General features: G+C 39.8%; 1 protein-coding gene across 1 annotated transcript in view; it reads left to right on the top strand.

Moving 5' to 3' along the window:
* The window catches only part of otog (otogelin), a 234,389-nt gene that overhangs the window by 144,715 nt on the left and 66,922 nt on the right, over positions 1–22,752 (top strand). Inside the window, 2 exon segments of the mRNA XM_059973944.1 lie at positions 8,063–8,180; positions 14,104–14,183. Of these exon segments, the coding sequence (XP_059829927.1) occupies positions 8,063–8,180; positions 14,104–14,183 (198 nt within the window).

The following is a 22,752-nucleotide window of genomic DNA, read 5'->3' as shown; positions in this document are numbered from 1 at the left end:
CTGGACTCTCTGACAGTGGTGTCTGAAAAGAGGATGCTGTCCAAGTTGCATGCCATCTTGGACCATGACTCCCATCCACTCCATAATGTACTGGTTAGGCACAGGAGTACATTCAGCCAGAGACTCATTCCACTGAGATGTAACACTGAGCGTCACAGGAAGTCATTCCTACCTGTGGCCATCAAACTTTACAACTCCTCCCTCAGAGTGTCAGACACCCTGTGCCAATAGGCTGGTCCTGGACTTATTTCCACTTGGTATGATTAACTTATTATTTAAATATTTATGGTTTTATGTTGTTATATTTCTTCACTATTCTTGGTTGGTGCGGCTGTAACGAAACCCAATTTCCCTCGGGATCAATAAGGTATGTCTGTCTGTCAACTGATAATGACTGAGTTTCTGACACAGCCTTGAGGCATTCCAGCAGCAGTGTCAAAGAGCTGAACTAATTAGCCTCAAACAGCCAATACTCTTTTGTCTCTTTGGCAAATTATGGTTTCAGCTAGTGTGGAGTTTTCCCATTCACTCAAATTTTACTAAGACTTCCCAAAGCATTGCCATAATCTCAGTGAGATTCATGTTCACCTCACTTCCGGAACGTAGCTCTTTTGTCATATTTAGGACTACAGTTGTCATGAAGTCTGAATTGATTGATCTTGGCAAAACCCAAAAAGAGGAAGAGTGAATATGTTAGTGCATGCTTTATAACACATTTAATCCTCGGTTGTTTATGATTTCAGTGTTAGATTCATTCTTTTCGATTGAAGTTAATGCAAGCAGGACCTAGCACTTTGCTGCCTGCAAATTTGAATGATTTCAGCAGTGAACCAGATTTAAAAATACTGCATAGCAATCATGAACATGCCAGCTTTTTGTGCTAAAGGCTACATTGAGAACCCCACAATCTCTTGCATTAGTTTTGCCAACTTTCAGGTGAATTACACTGGAGTTCAACTGAATAGAAAAGGCCAGGCTCAGAATGTGAAAAACACAGATTGTGCATATTCTTGGCAAAGATCTTTCAAATGAAGTAATAATGGACTAATATGGTTTCATTTTTTAATTTAATGGTGAGTAGATATTTAATGTTATTGAACTCTCTCATAGCAACATGGAGCTAACAGTTTTACAACCAATCATGTATTTTGTCAGTGGAACAGGGTGTAGCTTGCCAACAGCAGGTGGCAGCATTTGTGTTCGAGTAATTTGAATGCACTTTTGGTCATATTTATAAAGTTTCATACAGGCATTGAGCATTATGGGCTGGACATTCTGCACCTGGCTTGGTGCCTCAATTCGTTGTTCTCAGTGCCATGCTTGGTCATTCTGAACTATGTTAGAAGATGGACGACCAGTCAGGAAGACACTCCGTAGTGGAGAAATACTTGTGGTGACTAACCTCGAGTGGCATTTCCAAAGGCTTTCTCTTCAGAGTGAGCTGATGGTCTTTAAATACCCAAAGGCATTTATAAATGGTTCAAAAGGACTTAATTACAATTTTATTAATTGTAAAGAAATAATAACACCCTAAATTACAACAAAATAATTCAAAACATTTAATATTTTTTTTTAAAGATTAAATCACTTATATGAATTTGGGATTTTTTAAAAATCCAGTATCAATCACTCCTTTCAAAGGAACGTGGCTGTGCTTCAAGAGCCATTGAAGTGCATCTGGACACTCTGCTCACTGTATCTATGAACTCAGTGACAGAGCAAGAGGTTGTCTACACCAGCATCTGACTTCATTTATGAAGTTAGAGACACTCTGTAAGGTCACAAGAGGTTAGGCAGTGGTTCTCCAAGGAACCAATGGCTAAAGGTAAGTACGATCTGGCTGTTCTTTAGGAGGGGTTTTTAAATAAGTGCCGCTAATGCAATTGAACTGGTATGTTACCCCTGTGGTTTTGTAAACTGGAAGAGATCATATCATATGAAATAGCAAGCTCCTAAGAATGAGTTTTTCTTGTCTTTCCACTGTTTACGTAACAGTTAAAAATGAATTTTCTCAAATGAGCGAACTTATTTTTGAAACATAAACATCCAGTACCATCAATAAGATTTGTCACTGAGTGGTAGGTAAATTCTTTCCCTTATTCTTCCCTACGGAACTATTTAGTAACACCATACAACAATGAAATAAGGAGTGAAGGGTAATTCATTTGTAATCTAATTTTTTTGTTGTTTTTATCTTCAGTCCTGATCTTAAGCAAGTGTACTAATTGCTTGAGTCAATATCAAGATTACTTGAAAATATGTTGATTTTTCTGGCAATCCAGCATTAGTAACTTAAGAAATAAAAAGTAGGAACACATGCGTCTCTTTGAGCCTGTCCTGCCATTCAATAGCAATAGATCATGTCAAATAGGCAAGAATCACTTTCCTGCTAGATATCCATATCCTTTTATTCAATCTTGATCTGATGCATACTCATACATAGCTTGAGCATATTCTGTGGAGAATTCCAAAGATTTATAAATAAAGAATTTTTCAGTTATTTCAGTCCTAATTGCCCGATTCTTTATCCTGTGATAATATCTCTTAGTTCTAGAATCTATAGATGAGGCCTCCCATGAGATGATCTAATCAATCATCTAAATCCCTTTCAGAATCCAATACATTTTGGTTCAATGGGTTCTATAGGTATATTTAATGTCAAAGAAATGTATACAATATACATCCTGAAATTCATTTTCTTTGCAAACGTCCATGAAAACCGAGGTAAGATCACCTCTCATTTTTCCAATGAACATGTTAACCTTACACAAAGCCAACTCTAGGGATAACCACCAACTCTCAGGAATCAATATGGGAGTTTTCTTTAGTGTATTTGCAGGAATTTTTCCAGCTAAAAAATTTAATTAGTCTTACTGGAAGTTTTGTGAGGCAGTTCCTGGACTTTTAAATGTTAAAGTAGTAGATTAGTAATACAAATTACAGGTTCCAAGCTGATGGATGCTGCAAATTTAACTGTTCTCCCAATAATTAGATGCTTATATCATTGAGCTAAAATTCATCCTGGAAGGGAGTTGCAGATTGAGAGAGGAGATCTTCCCACATCATGACAAAGTGGTTCTCAGAACTGATTCATCTTGTCTATCGGCTGAAATACACCAGATGAAAATTTCAGATTGATGTATTTTGTTTAGTTTGACTCATGGGATTGCACCATTACATTTGAAAGAATACAAAAACTGTTGCACAAAATAATAAATAATTATTTCAATAGGATTCAAATAGGTACATTTAATGCCAGAGAAATGTATACAATATACATCCTGAAGTTCTTTTTCTTTGCAAACATCCACGGAAACAGAAGAGTGCCCCAAAGAATAAATGACAGTTAAATGTTAGAACCCCAAAGCTCCCCCCAGCTCCCCCTCCCATGCATAAACAGCAGCAAAGCAACAATCCCCCCACACCAGCAAAAAAGCATCAGCACTCCCCACCGATCACTGAAGCGTGCAGCAAAGTATCGAAAAGACACAGACTTGCAGTACCCCAAAGACTACTGGTTCACCCAGTAATTCATCATACCACAGGCTCTCTCTCTCCCTAATAAGGGAAAAATGCCCATATTAACATAGGATTAAGGTTAGTTAGTTGGAAGCAAATACTGAGAAGGTCACATTGTTTACCTGTTATCTAAACAACAAACTAAGAGATCTAATGAGTTTCATCCATATTTATAACATTTTTTATGATCAAATAATGTTTAACCAGCACACTCCAACTTTTGGGGTTTTAAATTTCATAATTCTAAAATAAATGGTTTTAATTTTTATCTGCAAATGGTTGATACCATAACATGCTGTGTTATTTATATTTTAATACCTCTTCTGAATTATTAAATGAAGTGCATAAAACAGGCTTAATTATCTTCATAAAGAATATGTAATAAGAGCTGCTTTCCAACAGGTGCTTCTCTTTTTCACCGGTGTGATTTCAGATAAATATCTCGACACTCCAGCTGTGGAATCATTTGCTGAACATAATCCTGAGTGACTGAGTAACAAAAATTAAATCTGATTAGAGTTCATCGGATAAAACCGGAATAATACATAGCTGGGGTTGGTTAAAGCCAGATACATGCAGTATATAAGACATTCTTAAAGAAAATATTTATTTTGTACCATGCAGTTTAGACTTCAACTAAAGTATTTCGTCCCATTCAGGAAGCCATGTTTTGCTGGTGCAGGAAAGATTGATTTGGTGTCAGTGCAGAAAGAGCTGCTTTGGAATTTTTATACTTAATCCTCATTGTCTCGTCCACCTACCTTTTTTAAAAAAACAATGTTGAGCTACAAATATTTTATTTTGAATGTGGCTCACTGCGTGCATAACAAATCATACCTCCTGTACCTAATAAAGTGACGCTGAGTGTACGTTCATAGTCTTCTCCTCCTGTAGTCCATCCATTCCAAGATTTGAAATGCTTTGTGATCAGACATACTCTTCTGCACACCACTGTTGTAACGCGGGGTTATTTGAGTTACTGTTGCTTTTTTGTCAGATTGAACAGGTCTGGCCATTCTCCTCTGACTTCTCTAATTAACAAGTCATATTCACCTACAGAATTGCTGATTATTTTTATTTGTTTTTGGAAGTGTAGCCTCTGTGCCTCCAGTTGACCTCTTTTCACCTAGGGTGAACCACCGTCAACACGCCAGTAGTGCAATACTTCGGTGTAAATACGGTGTGATGCCCCCCCACCCCATTACACGCTCACAATACAAATACCAGATAATACCCAAAAGAGAGTAAAAAATTGCAACTTTATAGTTATCTCTTAGTCATGGGTTAGTAGAAACAGATAACCTAAAGGCACCAAAGCAATAATAAGTTTGTCAGTTTGTGCACATATTTTAATACGTTGGAGCTCACGCCTCCGGTTCCATCCACAATGACCTTCTGAGACTTTGGCCACCATCTGAACCACTGACGTCCAGTATCTGTCGCTCTGGAACAACTGCCCGCTCCACACACGTCCGTCCTCCTCGCTTTCCTCCCGAAAAAGACTGCAAACTCCCACTCAGCTTACACATACAAGATAGCATAACAATTCTCCATTGGTTATTTTCCCCTTATCAGTAGCCATAACTCAAGCATACAAGACACAGAATCCCATTACAGCATTACAGAGAAGCCATTTCATTATAAAATACAGAGAAGCCATTTTGTTAGCCTGAACAGTTAACACCACTGAGAATCCTACAGAAGTATTCTCTGTTTAGAGACTGTTGTTCATGAAAATCCCAGCAGCTTCTGAAGTACTCAGACCACCCCATCTGGCACCAACAGTTATTACACAGTCAAAGTCTCTTAGATCACAATTCTTCCAATATTCTGATGTTTGTTTTGACCAACAACTGATCCTCTTGACCATGACTGCGTGCTTTTAAGCATTGAGTTGCTGCCACATGATTGGCTGATTAGATATTTGCATTACTGAGTAGGTGCACAGGTCTAATAAAGTGGCTACTGAGTGGAAAGTTGGAAATTGTTCCTTAAAGGATTAGGGAATCTTTGTCTGGGCCATAAAGAAAAGACATAACCGGTTAAAAATCCAATTATTTCAATCGTTGTACTCCTTTCAGAATTAAATATTGGACAATAGAGGCACACAGATGTAAGATGTTCACAATAATTTTATAAATTCTGACACAAAAAATATCAATTGTACTTGAGCCATTTTATGTTAGTGTAATTAAAAACAGAAAAGCTGTAAACACTCAGCAGGTCAGGCAGCACCCAGGGAAGGAGAAACAAATAACGTTTCATGTCTGGGAACATTTATCAGATAATTGGGTGTATTGTATATGATTCACATGGCCTTTCTCCTATTCTACTTCAAATAATCTATCAGCACAATTCTCAGTTCCTTTATGTCCAATGTACTTTGTCTCCCGCCTCAACTATGGGTGTTATTTGCCTCACCAACATCATGCTGTGGCAAATTCTGGTAATGTTTTCCCTAAGTTGCTTTTTGATTGTTAATGATTTCAACCTTTCTAATCCTTTTTTGTTTAACACCAAACTACTTTATATTTTCAACCTGTCAATCATCTTCGGAAGCATCAAATACATTTTTATATTACGGCTGCATATGATATGGTTGAGACTGCATCTGGAATGTTGTGTGCTGTTCAAGTCACTATATTATAGGAAAGATGACTTTAAAACAGGGAAGGTGCAGAGAAGATTCATAGGGATGTTGCTGGGACATTAAGGAGAGAGTGAATAGGGTGGAACAGTTCCCTGGAACGATGGGGGCTGGGGAAGTGACCTCAGGGATTTGTAAATTCACAGGTAGATGCTCACAGCCTTCAAGGAGTGGTGCCTTAGGAAGGTGGCGTCCACCACCACCACCTAGGACATGTCCTCTTCTCATTGTTACTGTTGGGATGGAGGTACTGAAGCTTGAAGGTACATACTTAGTGATTCAGGAACAGCTTCTTCCCCTCTGCCACCTGAATTCTAAATGGACATTGAACACTACCTCACTACTTTTTTTATCTCTGTTTTAACTTAACTATTTATAAGACATGTATTTACTGTAATTCAGTTGTTTTCTCTCTATTTATTATCATGTATTTCATTGTGCTGCTCCCGTAAAGTTAACAAAGTACACAATGTATGCCAGTGATATTAAACTTGATTCAGATTCTGATTCCTTTTCACGGGTAAAGGAGCTTAAAAGTAGAGGGCATAGTTTTAAGGTGAGAGGGGAAAGAGTTAAAGGGGACATGAGAGACAAGATTTTGACAGAGAGGGTGGTGGGTATTTGGACCAAGCTGCCAGAGAAGTGGTAGAAGAAAGATAAAATTATGTGTTAAAAAGTCTGGACCTTAACTGTCAAGAATTCCTCCCCCAGCCACACCCCTCTGCCTGTGATGCTCCTTTCTTCCCCTAGCAGTGGATGTTTTGTTCCAGATTCCAGCATCTGCAGTCTCCTGAGTGTCAACATTTAAACTACATTTCCATGGCATAGGAACTGTTCAAAGGGATATGGTCCAAATGCAGGTGATGGGACTAGCACATGAGGCAGTCTTTGGCATAGATGAGTTAGGCAGAAAGGCTTGTTTCCATGCTGGATAACTCAATAATTCTAAGGGGTCACTGGTAGAAAGGAATGGCGCAAGGGTGGTTAGATGGTTTGGGAAGGAAGAGGGCAAAGGTGAACAACTGAAAACCACATGCTCAAATGCTGACATCAAATTAAAGTATTAATCAGAATCAGGTTTATTAACACTGAGATATGTTGGAAAATTTGTTATTTTGCAGCAGTGGTAGAGTACAATAATTAACATTACTTTATATCAAAAACAAATTAATAGTTCAACAAAAGGCAAAATAGTGAGGTAGTATTCATGAACCATTCAGACGTGGATGGTGGAGAGGAAGAAGCTGTTCCTAAAATGTTGAGTGTGCTTTTTCAGGCTCCCGTCACTCCTCCCTAATGGTAGTGCTGATAAGAGAGCATGTCCTAGATGGTGAGGGTCCTTCATAATGTTTGCCACATAATTGAGTCATCACCTTTTGAAGATGTCCTCGCTGGGGGAAGGCTAGTGGCCATGATGGAATTGGCAAAGTCTACAATTCTCAGTAGCCTATTCTCAATCCTGTGCATTGGCGCCTTTGTATCAGATGGTGATGCAGCCAGTCAGAATGCTCTCCACAATACATCTGTGGAAATTTGCTAGAGTCTTTGGTGACGTACCTAATCTTCTCAAACTCCTAATTTCAAAATGTAGAAAACAATATGAGAGTACAATGGAACAAGGCAATTTAGGACTGTGAAGTGAAAAGTTAAAATGTAAAAAATATAAAAGAGAAATGTGAATACAAATGGTAACAGAGAGGTTCCAGGCAATCTGACTTTTCTTCAGTATGGTACACTCCTGTCCACACCAAATGACCACTTTTGTTTATTGATTTGATGTATCTGTGCAGGAACAAGGAATGAACAATACATGTTATTTCAGATTTTTCAAGATTTTTTTTGCAGATAATTGCATAAAGGGACTCCTGAAGAAAATGTATTTGTGTGTTTATACAGATGCAAAGGCTCTGTCCCCAGCTTATTCTACCTGTGAGTGGCAGTATGAGGCGTGTGCCAGCCCTTGTGTCAGAACATGCAGAGATCCTACAGGCAAGATCTGTCAAGCTTTACCAAGGTATATGTGGCCAAATAGAATATAAATAAAATCTCCTCCGCCTTTCTAGGCTCTAAATGAGGGGTTCCCAACCTTTCTTATATCATGAAGCAAGGGGTCTATGGACGCAGGGTTGGGAACCCCTGCTCTAGATGAATGAACATTCAATATTTCATTGAGGGTTATAAAGTGATTAAGAGTGCATGATTTATTTTGACATTAAGCAACAATTTTGTTTTTATCTCCTGTGTAATGTGAGGGAAAGGGTTATTAAACTATCATCTTCAATTATCTTTCTGCAACAGACACAGTGGGAGCTGCAGCAGTAGTTGATAATACTTTCTTCAGGCCAGTAATTGTGTGCTTAGCCCTAGTGGTCATGTACAGCTGCTGGTGCTACTTACACGTTGTACTCTCCTGCAGGAGAGAGGAAAATAGGAGTGCTAGTTTTATGGTAGATCTGCGGTGTGATTGGGTGATATATTTGACCACTGACAGTATGTGAAATCTGGGAATTGTGAATATAAGATTTATAATCATATTCTATGAAGCATGTGAATATTAGATGGATGTCAAAGATTGTTTAAGGAATTTATAAAAATGCAGATCTTGGGAAGGTGAAATAAAATCCAAAAGTGTGGAAACATTCAGTCAATCAGCACTAGAATGAGAAATAGATAACATTTCAGGTGCATGACCCTTAGTTAGAAATATTCTGATGAAGACACTGGACTTGAAAGAGTGGATCATGGATAACAATGTACAAGGCATGGTTAGTAAATTTGTGGGTAACACTAAAATAAATGGTATAGTGGACAATAAAGAAGGTTATCAAAAATTAAAGGGGGTTCTTGTTCAGATGAATAATTGGACCAAAGGATGGCAAATGGAGTTTATTTCAGGTATATGTGAGCTGTTCCATTTCCAGGTAGAACTTGCACGGTGAATGGCAGGACCATAGGATGTTCTATAGAACAAAGAGCCCTTGGAGTACAATACATGGTTCCCTGAGAGTGTTGAGGCAGGCTTTCAACATAATAGTCTTTACAAGTTAGGCATTAAGTATAAGAGTTGGAATGTCATAGTAAGGTTGTACAGTATGCAGGTGAGGCTACACTTGATGTATTGTGTTCAGTTTTGGTCACCGTACTGCAGGAAAGATGTTATGAAACTAGAAGGAGTGCAGAAAGGATGTTGCCAGGACTTGAGGGGCTGATCTCTAGAGAGAGGTTGGACAGGCTAAGACTTTAGTCCTTAGTGCAGCCTTTCTCAACTTTTTTGACCTGGAGGAACCCTGAAAATAACTTTCAGGTCTCAGGGAGCCCCTGCATAAAAAATATTATATCTATAGCTCATGGTACTTTAGTGTGATCAATAAGTTCTAGATATAATCTAAAAATCATTTTCAATGCTCTTTTTAATAGAGAATGAATTTTAGCCAATCTTTCTTGAAAGAAATACAGATAGCTAAGCTTAGCTTACCTTTCTTCAAGTTAATCTCTTTCTTTCCCTCTCATAAATTTTTGAAACTTGAGATCAACACACATTGATTTCACTCTCAACTGAACTGAGTCTTTCTATCCTTGCTCTTGATGCTTGATAAACAAGCAAAAGCTTGCTCACACATGTAAGGAGTTGAAAACTGCAGCAAAATGTTCACTGCTTTTCTGTGAATGGCAGGATACCATTCATTCACAGAAATCCAGAACATGTCCAGAGGCAGATTAGCAAATCTCATCTTGAGTGCATGATCAGACTGCAGCTCACTAAGTTCTTCCTCTTCTCTCAAAGTCAAGTTCTCAGGCTGAGCAGAAGATTCAGAGAAAGAGTCCCTCACCCAGTTACACACTTATGTTGAAAGGGAGGAAAAATACTGTTCAATTGCTGTTCTGCAATTTTTCCAAGTGGCTTTCAATAAGACTCGAGACTTTCTGATTCTTCCCCATCCTCAAGCCCAAGCAGCAGTGGAAGCATTTCAAGATTTCCTTTTGCAACATGATTTTTCCAAAGATTCAGTTCTTTTTAAATCCAAGAATCTTGTCACTTGAGGTCAAAACATTTTCTCCAGAGCCTTGCAGAGTCTTGTTCAACTGGTTCATATGAGGAAAAATCTCTGTTAAGTAGGCTAGTTTCTGCAGCCATTCTCCCTCTTCAAAACACTCAGCAAAATCTGCCCTACTATGTTCTTGAAAGTACTCCTGCAATTCGTCTTTCAGCTCAAGCACCCTTTTGAGAACTCTTCCTCTACTAAGCCAAGAGATTTCTGTATGTAGCAGGAGATTGTGTGCTCTTTGTTCAAATTTTCACACAGTACTTTTTAACATTGTCGAGTGAACTGGTCTTAAAGTTACTAAATAACTTCCTTCCTGGGTCCTTTTACTGACCGTGACTTTATTTTCAAAAACTTTAATCTGTTTGTTTTCATATTCCAATAGTCTTTAGAAGGAAAATTTCCCTCCAATTTGTTACTACACTGGTAGCTTGTTTGCTCCCACAAGTCAGCTGGTGGTGCGTAAGGTGAAGTTGGGAGAGGTAATTTGGGAGGGGTGGGGGCTGACGACACAGCCCAAGTTGGGCGAGGCCTTTCAATGCTCGGAAAATGCAGTTTATGCTCGTCATAAACCTACCATTCTCCCCGCCAATGTCATATAGCTCTCACCAATTATCAGCCTACTGTCCTTCCCTCTGTGCAATACAACACTCACCAATTATCAATGGCCCCCAATATCTTGGTCAAAAATTGAGATTGGACTCAACCAAATAAATGCAGTCCAACTGTGCACTGTCATACTGAGACCTCTAAAGAGATTGCTAATGGAGTTGCTCGGTCACTGACCACCACTGCGAGAACCTGCTTTGTGTGTGGTGCAAAGTTCAAAAACAACATTTAATTTTTTCAATCATAGTCTTTCACTGAACCCCTAGAGACCTCTCACGGAACCCTTAGGTTCCGCAGAACCTGGTTGACAAGCTTTGTCTTAAGAGATTAGGAGACAGAGATGATCTTCTAAAAGTGCATAAAATCAAGAGATGCAAAGATCGTGTGAATGCTCTGTCTTTTTCCCAGGGTTGGGGAATTAAGAACTAGAGGGTATAAGTATAAGGTGAGAGGGGAAAGATTTAATAAAAGGGCAACTTTTTTTTCCACAAAAGGTGGAACAACTATCAGAAGAAGTGGTTGAGTCAGACAATAACAATTTTTAAAAGACAATTGTAGCTGGATTTAAAAAGCTTGGAAGATTATGGATCAAACATGGTTAAGCAGGATCAGCTTGGGATGGGGCATCTTGGTGGCATGTCCCAGTTGATCTGAAGGACTGTTTCCATGCTGCATGACTCCAGGACTCTAAGGGGTTCTTTTGCTCACATCCTAAGCTATCCACAAAATGATTAAATTTTCAGTGTAATTCTATTGAAAACCTACAGATTTAACAATAAATCACTAATGCCAATTTGAAATTCTACAAACAAGAATATTTTTTATATCAGTTTATTTTAACAATCCTAAGTTTGAAGTAGCTTCAGAGACTGGACTCTTTCAGTCTAATTGTTGGGTAAAACATCTGAGCAAAGCCACAATCGTGAAAGTTTTCTGAATTTCACTACATTGTTTATGCCACTGTGACACTATTCAATAAACAAAGTGATACTTGTGTTCCTTTCTATTCTATCAGGAATATCTAAAAACATTAATCTCTGTGTGAGGTCTGTTCTTCACCGTATCATAAAATGATACACAAATCCACAGGCATGCCATGTATGCATCTGCTATGTCTAAGAATTTAAGTATAAGTTTTTTTTTCAGAGGCAGGCCCCATGGTACAAATACATCTGTGCACATTCACAGCATTTCATTCTTGTATCACTATTTCTTTGGCTATTCTGGGCTTGCACTGAGTAATGTAAGCTTTTGACAACTGAATGGTCATTTTAGCTTTTAATATCCTCAACATGTGTCCTTTGCAATACATCTGCAAAAGTCACTCAGGTTTTTTTATTTCTAAATAAAATAATTTGTTATTAATAAAGTAGCAGATTTGTTCAACCCATTGAATGAATTTCAAACTGTAACATTACCGTTGTATAAATTTTTCTCCCTCCCTGGATGAATTTTGCACAGTACTGCACTGTCGTGGTGTTTACTTACCAGTGTGTGAACAGCTTCTATTGCAAATCAAGGGCTGTTAATAAATTCTAACATGTGAATCTGGAGAATGTGTTTTAGTAAGTTGCTCACTGTGGGAAAAAAGCAGCCTTGCCCTTTCTGTTCACACACTCTATTCGCAAACAGATTTTTCTTAAAACACATCCAGTTTCAATCAGAGGCATCTATTTATTTTTTCCTCTCTGGCTCAGAATCAATGGGATGAATTTCCCATCTTGACTACTGGGTGAGTATTGATAGATCATGCATGCTCTTACTTGCCTCTACTGTGAGAAGAAATTAATGTAACTATCCAGCAGATGCTCACTTACATATTGTTGATTCATAGTTTCAACAACTTCAAAGCTAATATTTATAGGTAGCTGAGTTCTAGTATCGTCCAAGAATGCCACCTTCAATACCTCTTTGTTAGACTGGTTCTAAGTTTAGGGATAAAGCCCATTGGCTAAAGCCAATAGAATAGTCAGCTATAGTTCTGAGTCTCCCTATGAATTATCTGTAAAGTAAATTATAATTCTGCTGGGATGCCTCCAGAAAAGTTCTCTACTCACTCTCATAAAGATAAGGAGAAGAAATTTACAGCTGTTGCAGCTGTTCAATTCTGGAGTCGTTCTGGAAGGAGTGTCGGTATGGCCTCACTGTGGAAAGCATGGGTTTACTCCAGTCCTCTGGCTCCCTCCCACAGTCCAAAGGCATTCTGGGTAGGTTAATTGGTCATTATAAATTGTTCCGTGATCGCAGTTGTGGGGCTGCTGAGGCAGCATGGCTCAAAGGGCCAGAAAGGCCTTCTCCACACTGTAACTAATAAATGGAAGCAATGACATTTGTGTATTTATCCACAATTGGCAACCAAAGGTAAATTTCAAGATATTGAAATGATTTTGGCAAATTGCATTGGAGGCAGAGTTATGTGAATTAAAACTGCCACTTTTTACATTTGCCATTATTTGGAAATGGCAATTGATTTATTTTCAGTATCTAGGCAGAGAAAGTGTTCATGATAGATTATTGATCAGAAGATTTAACTTCTCCTCTTTTGCAAGCTTTGTTTCATCTACTGTTTTGTGGTGAAAATAGGCACCTTATCCCAAGTTGCTTTTCCTTTGGGAATATAGACATCGAGAGCTTCCACCAAGGTTAGCAAATCCTGATCTCGCTCGACAACTAGAATTCAGCAAATTCATTTGTCAATGCTAAGCACTGGGGAACCTGGCCATTATATTTGGCTTCATTGGGAGTAATCAAGTATGGATGTCCCTCAAAAAGACTGGGAATTATTGCCTAGAGAGCTTTTTAAATTGATCTTGAGTTTGGAATCAGAAATACAGTGGTCTAAATTTGCAGGTGATACAAAGCTAAACTGAAGGGGAGTATGAATACTTACTTATGAAAAATGTTAAATAGTTAATTGAAAGCCAAAAAATATCCAGCAGTGACCACTACAGATCAAAAATAAAATGTTGAAGAGAAGTCAGTCTGGCAGTTGTGAATGCAATGGTTTCATGTTATTGTGACAATTGTTGGAATGTTCGATCTAAGTGAAGAGTGAACCAGAAGAGGGGGGTAATCTTGGCATTTTATGAATCCCTAGTGAGCCCATGTTTAAAAAAAAGTTTTGGTGAAGAAGTTGATTAATGGACAAAATGACTTGGACAAGAATGGAAAAATAGTGTCCCTTCCTTAGTATTTGTAATGAATGTGGCTTTGGGTGCAAATGAAGCTTTCAGAGGAATTACAAATATAGTGATGAAATAATACAATTTTCTATTTTATGCTCAGTGTGGAAGGCTGTGTACCTCATTGTCCATTGGATATGGTGTTTGATGAAGACACACAGAGATGTGCTTATCCAGAGGATTGTAAGTAATAATCTGATTGTTGCTTTCTTGTGCAGAACTGAAGTTGAATTTAACCAAATGAGGTCATGCTTGGCAAAATAGAAGTAGTTCATGCTTTGCAAATCAATAGCAAAATAATCGATGTAGAACAGATAAGTGTAACTTTATAAATAGAATTTAGCAGAGAAAGAAAACTGTCTGCTTTTTATCACAAATGCTGATTTACCTGTTGTTGATTCTTGATTATTGAGTTTAGATCTTAGTGCAAATCAGCTGGCCCATTTTGCCTAGATGGTGTTGAGCTGCTTAAGTGTTTTTCAAGTGGCATTCATCCTGGCAGTCAAAGATGACTTGTCTATTGTAGCTGGTGAAAAGACTAATAAGAATCAGAATCAGATTTAATATCACCAGCATATGATAATATCAATGGCACAATAGCCTCAACCATCAGGTTCTTGAACAAAAGAGGATAGCTACACTCATTTAAGGACTCTTTTAAGGACTGTAATATTCTTATTTCATGTGCATTATTTATTGCTATTTATTTATATCTGCATTTGCACAGTTTGTTTACAGTTTATAGTTCCTGATGTTTACAGTTTACAGTTACTGTTATACAGATTTGCTGAGTATGCCTGCAGAAAAAGAATCTCAGGGTTGTATGAGGTGACATGTATGTGCTCTGATAACAAATTTTACTTTGAACTTTGCTTTGAACATACGTCGTGAATTTTTTTTTGTTTTGTGGCAGCAGTACCTTCAATACAAAAATAATAAGAAAAAATGAATTACAATAAGAAATATATTTTTTAAAATGAAATTAAATAAGTAGTGCAAAAAGAGAGCAAAACAATATAGAGTGGTGTACATGGGTTCATTGTCCATTCAGAAATCTGATGGTGGCGTGGAAGAAACTGTTCCTGAAGCACTTGAGTGTGTGTCTTCAGGCTCCTGTACCTCCTGATTGTAGCCATGAGATGAGGGCATGCCTTGGTTGATGGGAGTCCTTAATGATAGATAACAAATTTTTGAGGATTTGCATTTTGAAATGTCCTCAGAGCTGGAGAGGCTAGTGCCCATGATGAAGTTGGCTGAGTTTGCCACTTTCTACAGCTTTTTCCAATCCTGTACAGTCACGCCTCCATACCAGATGGTGATGCAATCAGTTAGGATGCTTTCCATGTTGCATCTGTAAAAAATTGCGAGAGTCTTTGTTAACATACCAAGTCTCCTCAAACTCCTAATGAAATATAGAGCTGTTATACCTTCTTTGTAATTTCATCAATATGTTGAGCCCAGGATAGATCTTCTGAGATGTTGACACCCAGGAACTTGAAACTGCTTGTCCTTTCCACTTCTGATCCCTCAATGAGGGCTGGTGTGTGTTCCCATCACATCCTCTTCCTGAAGTCCACAATTAATTCTTTGGTCTTACTGATGTTGAGTGCAAGGTTGTTGTTATGACACCACTCAACCAGCTGAACGATCTCGTTCCTGTATGCCTCCTCGTCACCATCTGAAATTTAACAACAATGTCTGTGTGATCAGCAAATTTAAAGATGGTGTTTGAGCTGTGCTTAGCCACATACTTGTGGATGTAGAAACAGAAGAGCACCGAGATAAGCACGCTTCCTTGAGCTGTGCCAGTGTTGATTGTCAGTGAGAAGGAGATGTTATTTTCAATCTGCACAGACTGTGGTCTCCCAGTGAGGAAGCCAAGGATCCAGTTATAGAGGAGGTACAGAGGCCCAGGTATTGAAGCTTATTGATTAGTACTAAGGGTATGATGGTGTGGAATGCTGAGCTTTAATCAACAAACTGCAGCCTGATGTAAATATTACTTTTGAGCAGGTGATCGAAGGCTGAATGGAGAGCCAGTGCGATTGCATCCACTGTAGACCTACTGTGGTGATAGGCTAATTGCTGCAGGTCCAGGTACTTGCTGAGGCAGGAGTTGGTTCTGGCCATGACAACCTCTCAAAGCACTTCATCACAGTAATGTATGCAAAAAATGTTAATGGCCATTGAGACAACTCCCCCTTCTCTACTTGGCCAATGGAATGATTGTCGCACTTTTAAAGTAGCTGGGAATCTCCGATTGCAACCAGGGGAGATTGAAGATGTCCTTGAACACTCCTGCCAGTTGGCTGGCATAGATTTTCTGTGTCTTTCCATGTACACAATCAGAACCTGATGCCTTGCACTGGTTCACCCTCATGAAAGGCGTTCTGATATTGGTCTCTGAGGTAGAGATTACGGATTCTGCAATGATTCGCACAGGTGTAGTTTTATTCTCCCTTTCAAAGTGTGCTTAAAAGTCATTGATCTCCTCTGGGAGTGAAGCATCACAGACATTCATGATGTTAGGTAATGCCCTCTAAGAAGAAATGGGCTGACATGCATTCAACTCCATCTCTAATCTCAACCAGAATGACTTTTTCATTCTTAAAATCACCTTCCATAGGTAACACCTGGACTTCTTGCATAGTTCTGGATCATCAGTCTCGAATGCCATGGATCTAGCTCTCACCAGACTGTGAATCTCTGGGTCATCCATGGCTTCTCGTTTGGGTATGTCCGGTATATTTTCAAGACACTGACTCATCCACGCAGGCCTTGGTGAATTCGGTGACAATGGTGGTGTGTTCATTCGGATTTGAAGACTAATCCCCTAATATTGTCCAGTCCTGCAACTCAAAGCAATCTTGCAAGTGCTCCTCTATCTCTTGACCACACCATAGTGGTCCTCACCAGTGGAGCTGCAGTCTAATTCAAAGCTCAAAGTAAAAGTTATTATCAGAGTACATACATGTGACCACATACAACCTGAGATTCGATTTCTGTGGGCATACTTAGCAAATCTATAGAACTGTAACCGTAAACAAACTGTGCAAATGCAGATATTAATAAATAGCAATAAATAATGAGCATGAAATAACAATATAACAGAGTCCTTAAATGAGTGTAGCTATTCCCATTTGTTCAAGAGCCTGATGGTTGAGGGGTAGTAACTGTTATTGAACCTGGTGGAGCGAGTCCTGAGGCACCTGTACCTCCTACCTGATGGCCTGATGAGAAAAGAGCATGGCCTGGGCAATGAGGATCTTTGATGATTGATGCTGCTTTTCTGTGGCAATGTCTCATGTAGATGTGCTCAATGGTTGGGAGGGTTTTACCCATGATGTACTGGGCCGAATCCACTATCTTTTATAGGGTTTTCTGCGCAAAGGCATTGTTGTTCCCATACCAGCTGTAATGCAGCCAGTCAGCACACTTTCCACCACAGATCTATAGACGTTTGCCAAGGTTTTTGATGACATTCTGAACTTCCGTAAATTCCTGAGGAAGTAGAGGCTGTGCTGTACTTTCTTCACAATAACATTTATATGATGGGTTCAGGTCAGATCCTCCGAGATAGTGACAGCCAGAAATTTAAAGTTCCTGGCCCTCTCCACATCTGATCCTCTGGTGATTACTGGCCCATGGACCTCTGGTTTACCTCTCCTGAAGTCTACAGTCAGTTCCTTAGTCTTACTCATATTGCATGAGATGTTGTTGTTAATACATCACTGAGCCAAGTTTTCAATCTCCCTCCTATATGCTGATTCATCACCACCTTTGATACAGTCCACACCAGTGGTGGTTTCAGCAAACTTGTATATGATGTTGGAGCTATACCTAGCCACACAGTCATAGGTGTAAAGCTAGTAAAGCAAGAGACTAAGTACACATCCCCGCAGGGCTTCTGTGCTGATGGAGATTGTGAAGGAGATGTTTTTGCCAATCTGACTGGGGTCTATGAGTTAGGAAATCCAGGATCCAATTGCACAAGGGGTATTGGTGACTGGCGATATGTAAACTGCGGTCAGGGTCATAGATGAGAACTCTTGAAGAAAATAGAATGGTCTACATTAAATCATTAGTTGTTCTAAGTCAGAGGAACAAGAAGTTGACATAACCACAATGTCTGTGCACCAGTGAGATTTGACTAAAAAGCATACACCGCCATCTCTTTCCTTATCAGAATTCAAAGTTCTCTGAAGGTATGTTGGGAGTAGAAGTACAGCCAGGTGACTGGATTTTTCAAAGTGGAGATGTGGGGTGGCACGGTATGTGTACTTGATGGTGGTATAACTATGGTCAAGTGTTTGGTGCCTCTGGTTCCACAGGGGGAAGTTGTTGGGGGAAGTTGTTCAGAGAATTCTTCAATTTGGCCTGGTTGAAATCCCCCACAATGATTGTGAAGCCATCAGGATGCATTGTTTCGTGACTACTAATCATGGTGCTCAGCTCCTCCAGTGCCTGCCTGATGTAGGCCTGAGGTGAAATGTGCACCACTACCAGGATGATGGCAGAAAACTCCATCAGCAGAAAAAATGGACAACATTTGACCACTAGATGTTCTAGGTCTGAGACAGAATCGCCATGACTGTGCATCATGATGAGTTAATCTTGAAGCATATTCCACTTCCTCTACTTTTAAAAGAGTCAGCCATATTCTGTCTTTCCAGTGGATGATGAAGCCTTTGGGCTCTGGTGCTATGTCCAAAATGGTGAGCCATGTTTCCATGAAGCAAAGTACACATCAGTCCTTGATAGCCCTCTGGTACATCAATCTTGCTCTGAGGTCTCCAATTTTATCTTTTGGAGTCTGTACATTCACTGTTAGGATAGTCAGGAGTGGGAGTCTAAGACCACGGTGTTTCAATTGTATCAGCGCCATCTGTGCTTCTGTTTTCTTAAAGCAGAATTGCACTCATGACTTGAGTCTGTTGTCTGGGGTCCACTGATTTTGAGGTTCGATAGATTTTTAAAATGTCTTAAAATGATGTTGCTTATTGCAGTACCCATGGCTGTGACTGTGGGTTTCAGCTGCAGTAGTCCTAAATGGGAATATTTAATGAATCCCATCAGAGCTGCATGCAAGGCATAGTCTCTTAACAAAATCTAGAGCAAAAAAAAGTGGCACATCTGAGGACTGGGAGAAATTCAGAGACCAGCAGAAGAGGACAAAGGGCTTAATTAGGAAAGGGAAAAAAGATTATGAGAGAAAGCTGGCAGGGAACATAAAAACTGACTGTAAAAGCTTTTATAGATATGTGAAAAGAAAAAGATTGGTCAAGACAAATGTAGGTCCCTTACAGTCAGAAACAGGTGAATTGATCATAGGGAACAAAGACGTGGCAGACCAATTGAATAAATCCTTTGGTTCTGTCTTCACTAAGGAGGACATAAATAATCCTTCAGAAATAGTAAGGGACCGAGGGTCTAGTGAGATGGAGGAACTGAGGGAAATACATGTTAGTAGGGAAGTGGTGTTAGGTAAATTGAAGGGATTAAAGGCAGGTAAATCCCCAGGACCAGATGGTTTGCATCCCAGAGTGCTTAAGGAAGTAACTCAAGAAATAGTGGATGCATTAGTGATAATTTTTCAAAACTCCTTAGATTCTGGATTAGTTCCTGAGGATTGGAGGGTGGCTAATGTAACCCCACTTTTTAAAAAAGGAGGGAGAGAGAAACCGGGGAATTATAGACCGGTTAGTCTGACATCGGTGGTGGGGAAAATGCTGGAGTCCGTTATCAAAGATGTGATAACAGCACATTTGGAGAGGTGAAATTATCGGACAAAGTCAGCATGGATTTGTGAAAGGAAAATCATGTCTGACGAATCTTATAGAATTTTTTGAAGATGTAACTAGTAGAGTGGATAGGGGAGAGCCAGTGGATGTGGTATATTTAGATTTTCAAAAGGCTTTTAACAAGGTCCCACACAGGAGATTAGTGTGCAAAGCACACGGTATTGGGGGTATGGTATTGATGTGGACAGAGAATTGGTTGGCAGACAGGAAGCAAAGAGTGGGAGTAAAAGGGACCTTTTCGGAATGACAGGCAGTGACTAGTGGGGTACCGCAAGGCTCAGTGCTGGGACCCCAGTTGCTTACAATATATATTAATGATTTAGACAAGGGAATTAAATGCAGCATCTCCAAGTTTGCGGATGACACGAAGCTGGGCGGCGGTGTTAGCTGTGAGGAGGATGCTAAGAGGATGCAGGGTGACTTGGATAGGTTAGGTGAATGGGCAAATTCATGGCAAATGCAATTTAATGTGGATAAATGTGAGGTTATCCACTTTGGTTGCAAGAACAAGAAAACAGATTATTATCTGAATAGTGGCCGATTAGGAAAAGGGGATGCAACGAGACCTGGGTGTCATTGTACACCAGTCATTGAAGGTGGGCATGCAGGTACAGCAGGCGGTGAAAAAGGCAAATGGTATGTTGGCATTCATAGCAAAAGGATTTGACTACAGGAGCAGGGAGGTTCTATTGCAGTTGTACAAGGCCTTAGTGAGATTGCACCTAGAGTATTGTGTGCAGTTTTGATCCCCTAATCTGAGGAAAGACATTCTTGCCATAGAGGGTGTACAAAGAAGGTTCACCAGATTGATTCCTAGGATGGCAGGACATTCAAATGAAGAAAGATTGGATCGACTAGGCTTATATTCACTGGAATTTAGAAGATTGAGGGGGGATCTTATTGAAATGTATAAAATTCTAAAGGGATTGGACAGGCTAGATGCAGCAAGATTGTTTCCGATGTTGAGGAGGTCCAGAACGAGGGGTCACAGTTTAAGGATAAAGGGGAAGCCTTTTAGGACCGAGATGAGGAAAAACTTCTTCACACAGAGAGTGGTGAATCTGTAGAATTCTGTGCCACAGGAAACAGTCAAGGCTGGTTCATTGGCTATATTTAAGAGGAAGTTAGATATGGCCCTTGTGGCTATAGGGATTAGGGGGTATGGAGAGAAAGCAAGTACAGGGTTCTGAGTTGGATGATCAGCCATGATCATACTGAATGGCGGTGCAGGCTCGAAGGGCTGAATGACCTACTCCTGCACCTATTTTCTATGTTTCTATGTTTAGAGATTGGCCATAGGATACTAATATCTGACCAGCCTCTGCAACCAAATACTTACGTGGCTCACGCAAGTTCTCGTCATTTCTGCTGTTACTCATAGTTTGCAGAATTTCATTGATGTCTATAGACAATAGACAGTAGGTGCAAGAGTAGGCCATTCGGCCCTTCTAGCCAGCACCGCCATTCACTGTGATCATGACTGATCATACACAATCAGTACCCCGTTCCTGTCCTCTCCCCATATCCCTTGACCTCGCTATCTATAAGCGGTCTATCTAACTCTCCCTTGAAAGCATCCAGAGACTTGGCCTCCACTGCCTTCTGGGGCAGAGCATTCCACTTATCCACCACTCTCTGGGTGAAAAAGTTTTTCCGCATCTCTGTTCTAAATGGCCTGCCCCCTATTCTTAAACTGTGGCCTCTAGTTCTGGACTCACCCATCAGCGGGAACATGCTTCCTCCCTCCAGCATGTCCAATCCCTTAATAATCTTATATGTTTCAATTAGATCCCCCCTCATCCTTCTAAATTCCAATGTATACAAGCCCAGTCGCTCCAATCGTTCAACATATGACAGTCCCGCCATTCCGGGAATTAACCTTGTGAACCTACGCTGCACTCCCTCAATAGCAAGAGTGTTCTTTCTCAAATTTGGAGACCAAAACTACACACAATACTCCAGGTGGGGTCTCACCAGGGCCCTGTACAGCTGCCGAAGGACCTCTTTACTCCTATATTCAGTTCCTCTTGTTATAAAGGCCAGCATGCCATTAGCTTTCTTCACTGCCTGCTGTACCTGCATGTTTGCTTTCATCGACTGATGTACAAGAACACCTAGATCTCGTTGTACTTCCCCTTTTCCTAACTTGACTCCATTTAAATAGTAATCTGCCTTCCTGTTCTTGCCACCAAAGTGGATAACCTCACATTTATCCACATTAAACTGCATCTGCCATACATTTGCCCACTCACCTAGCCCGTCCAAGTCACTCTGCATTCTCATAAAATCCACCTGACATTTCACACTGCCACCCATCTTTGTGTCATTGGCAAATTTGCCAATGTTACTTTTAATCCCTTAATCTAAATCATTAATGTATATTAAAAACAGCTGTAGTTCCAGCACCGAACCTTGCGGTACCCCACCGGTCACAGCCTGCCATTCCAAAAGGGACCCGTTAATCACTACTCTTTGTTTCCTGTCAGCCAGCCAATTTTCAATCCATGTCAGTACTCTGCCCCCAATACCATGTGCCCTAATTTTGCCCACTAATCTCCTATGTGGAACTTTAACAAAGGTTTTCTGGAAGTCCAGGTACACTACATCCACTGGCTCTCCTTTGTCCATTTTCATAGTTACATCCTCAATAAACTCCAGAAGATTAGTCAAGCATGATTTTCCCTTCGTAAATCCATACTGACTCAGACTGATCCTTCTACTGCTATTCAAATGTGTTGTAATTTCCTCTTTTATAATTGATTCCAGCATCTTTCCCACCACTGACGTCAGGCTAACTGGTCTATAATTCCCTGTTTTCTCTCTCCCTCCTTTCTTGAAAGGTGGGACAACTTTAGCCACCCTCCAATCCACAGGAACTGATCCTGAATCTATAGAACTTTGGAAAATGATTACCAATGCGTCCACGATTTCTAGAGCCACCTCCTTAAGTA

This window comes from Hypanus sabinus, chromosome 7, assembly GCF_030144855.1.
Source record: "Hypanus sabinus isolate sHypSab1 chromosome 7, sHypSab1.hap1, whole genome shotgun sequence".
Taxonomy (NCBI): domain Eukaryota; kingdom Metazoa; phylum Chordata; class Chondrichthyes; order Myliobatiformes; family Dasyatidae; genus Hypanus; species Hypanus sabinus.
This window is presented reverse-complemented; position numbering and strand designations above follow the sequence as displayed.